The sequence below is a fragment of the Calidris pugnax genome, unplaced genomic scaffold (assembly GCF_001431845.1).
Source record: "Calidris pugnax isolate Ruff unplaced genomic scaffold, ASM143184v1 scaffold111, whole genome shotgun sequence".
Lineage (NCBI taxonomy): Eukaryota > Metazoa > Chordata > Aves > Charadriiformes > Scolopacidae > Calidris > Calidris pugnax.
In genome coordinates this window covers 4,629,201-4,629,570 of record NW_015090872.1, presented here as the reverse complement: position 1 = coordinate 4,629,570, position 370 = coordinate 4,629,201, and the positions used below count along the sequence as shown (strand labels likewise).

General features: G+C 73.8%; 1 protein-coding gene across 1 annotated transcript in view; it reads right to left on the bottom strand.

Annotated features, from left to right (window-relative positions):
* Positions 1-370, bottom strand: part of NPPC (natriuretic peptide C) — a 3,641-nt gene that overhangs the window by 1,548 nt on the left and 1,723 nt on the right. The window contains exon 2 of the mRNA XM_014945782.1: positions 181-370. Coding sequence (XP_014801268.1) covers positions 197-370 — 174 coding nt within the window. The 3' untranslated portion in view covers positions 181-196. The remainder of the gene's footprint in view (positions 1-180) is intronic.

Below are 370 nucleotides of genomic sequence, written 5' to 3'. Positions count from 1 at the left end.
GGGGGGGGGGGGGGCAGGCGAGAAAGCGCGATGAAAGCTCCAACTTGGGGAGCTCGACCCACCAACCAGCCCCAGCGGCGTTCGCAGAGGGGCTCAGCGGGACCCGGTGCTATCTCCCCCCACCGGGCAGGGTGCGGAGCATCCCCCCGCAGCCTCCCCGCAGCCTCCCCGCTCACTCACCGCCGCCAGGGGTCCCTCAGCAGCCGAGGCCGCTCATGGCGCCGATGCGGTCCAGCTTGAGGCCGAAGCAGCCTTTGCCCAGCCCTTTCTTATGGAGGCCCTTGTGGCGGCGGCCCGGCGGGTCCTGCAGCAGCCGAGCCCAACCCGCCCGCGGCCGGGATTCGGTCCGTGCCTCCCGGGCCTCCCGCGG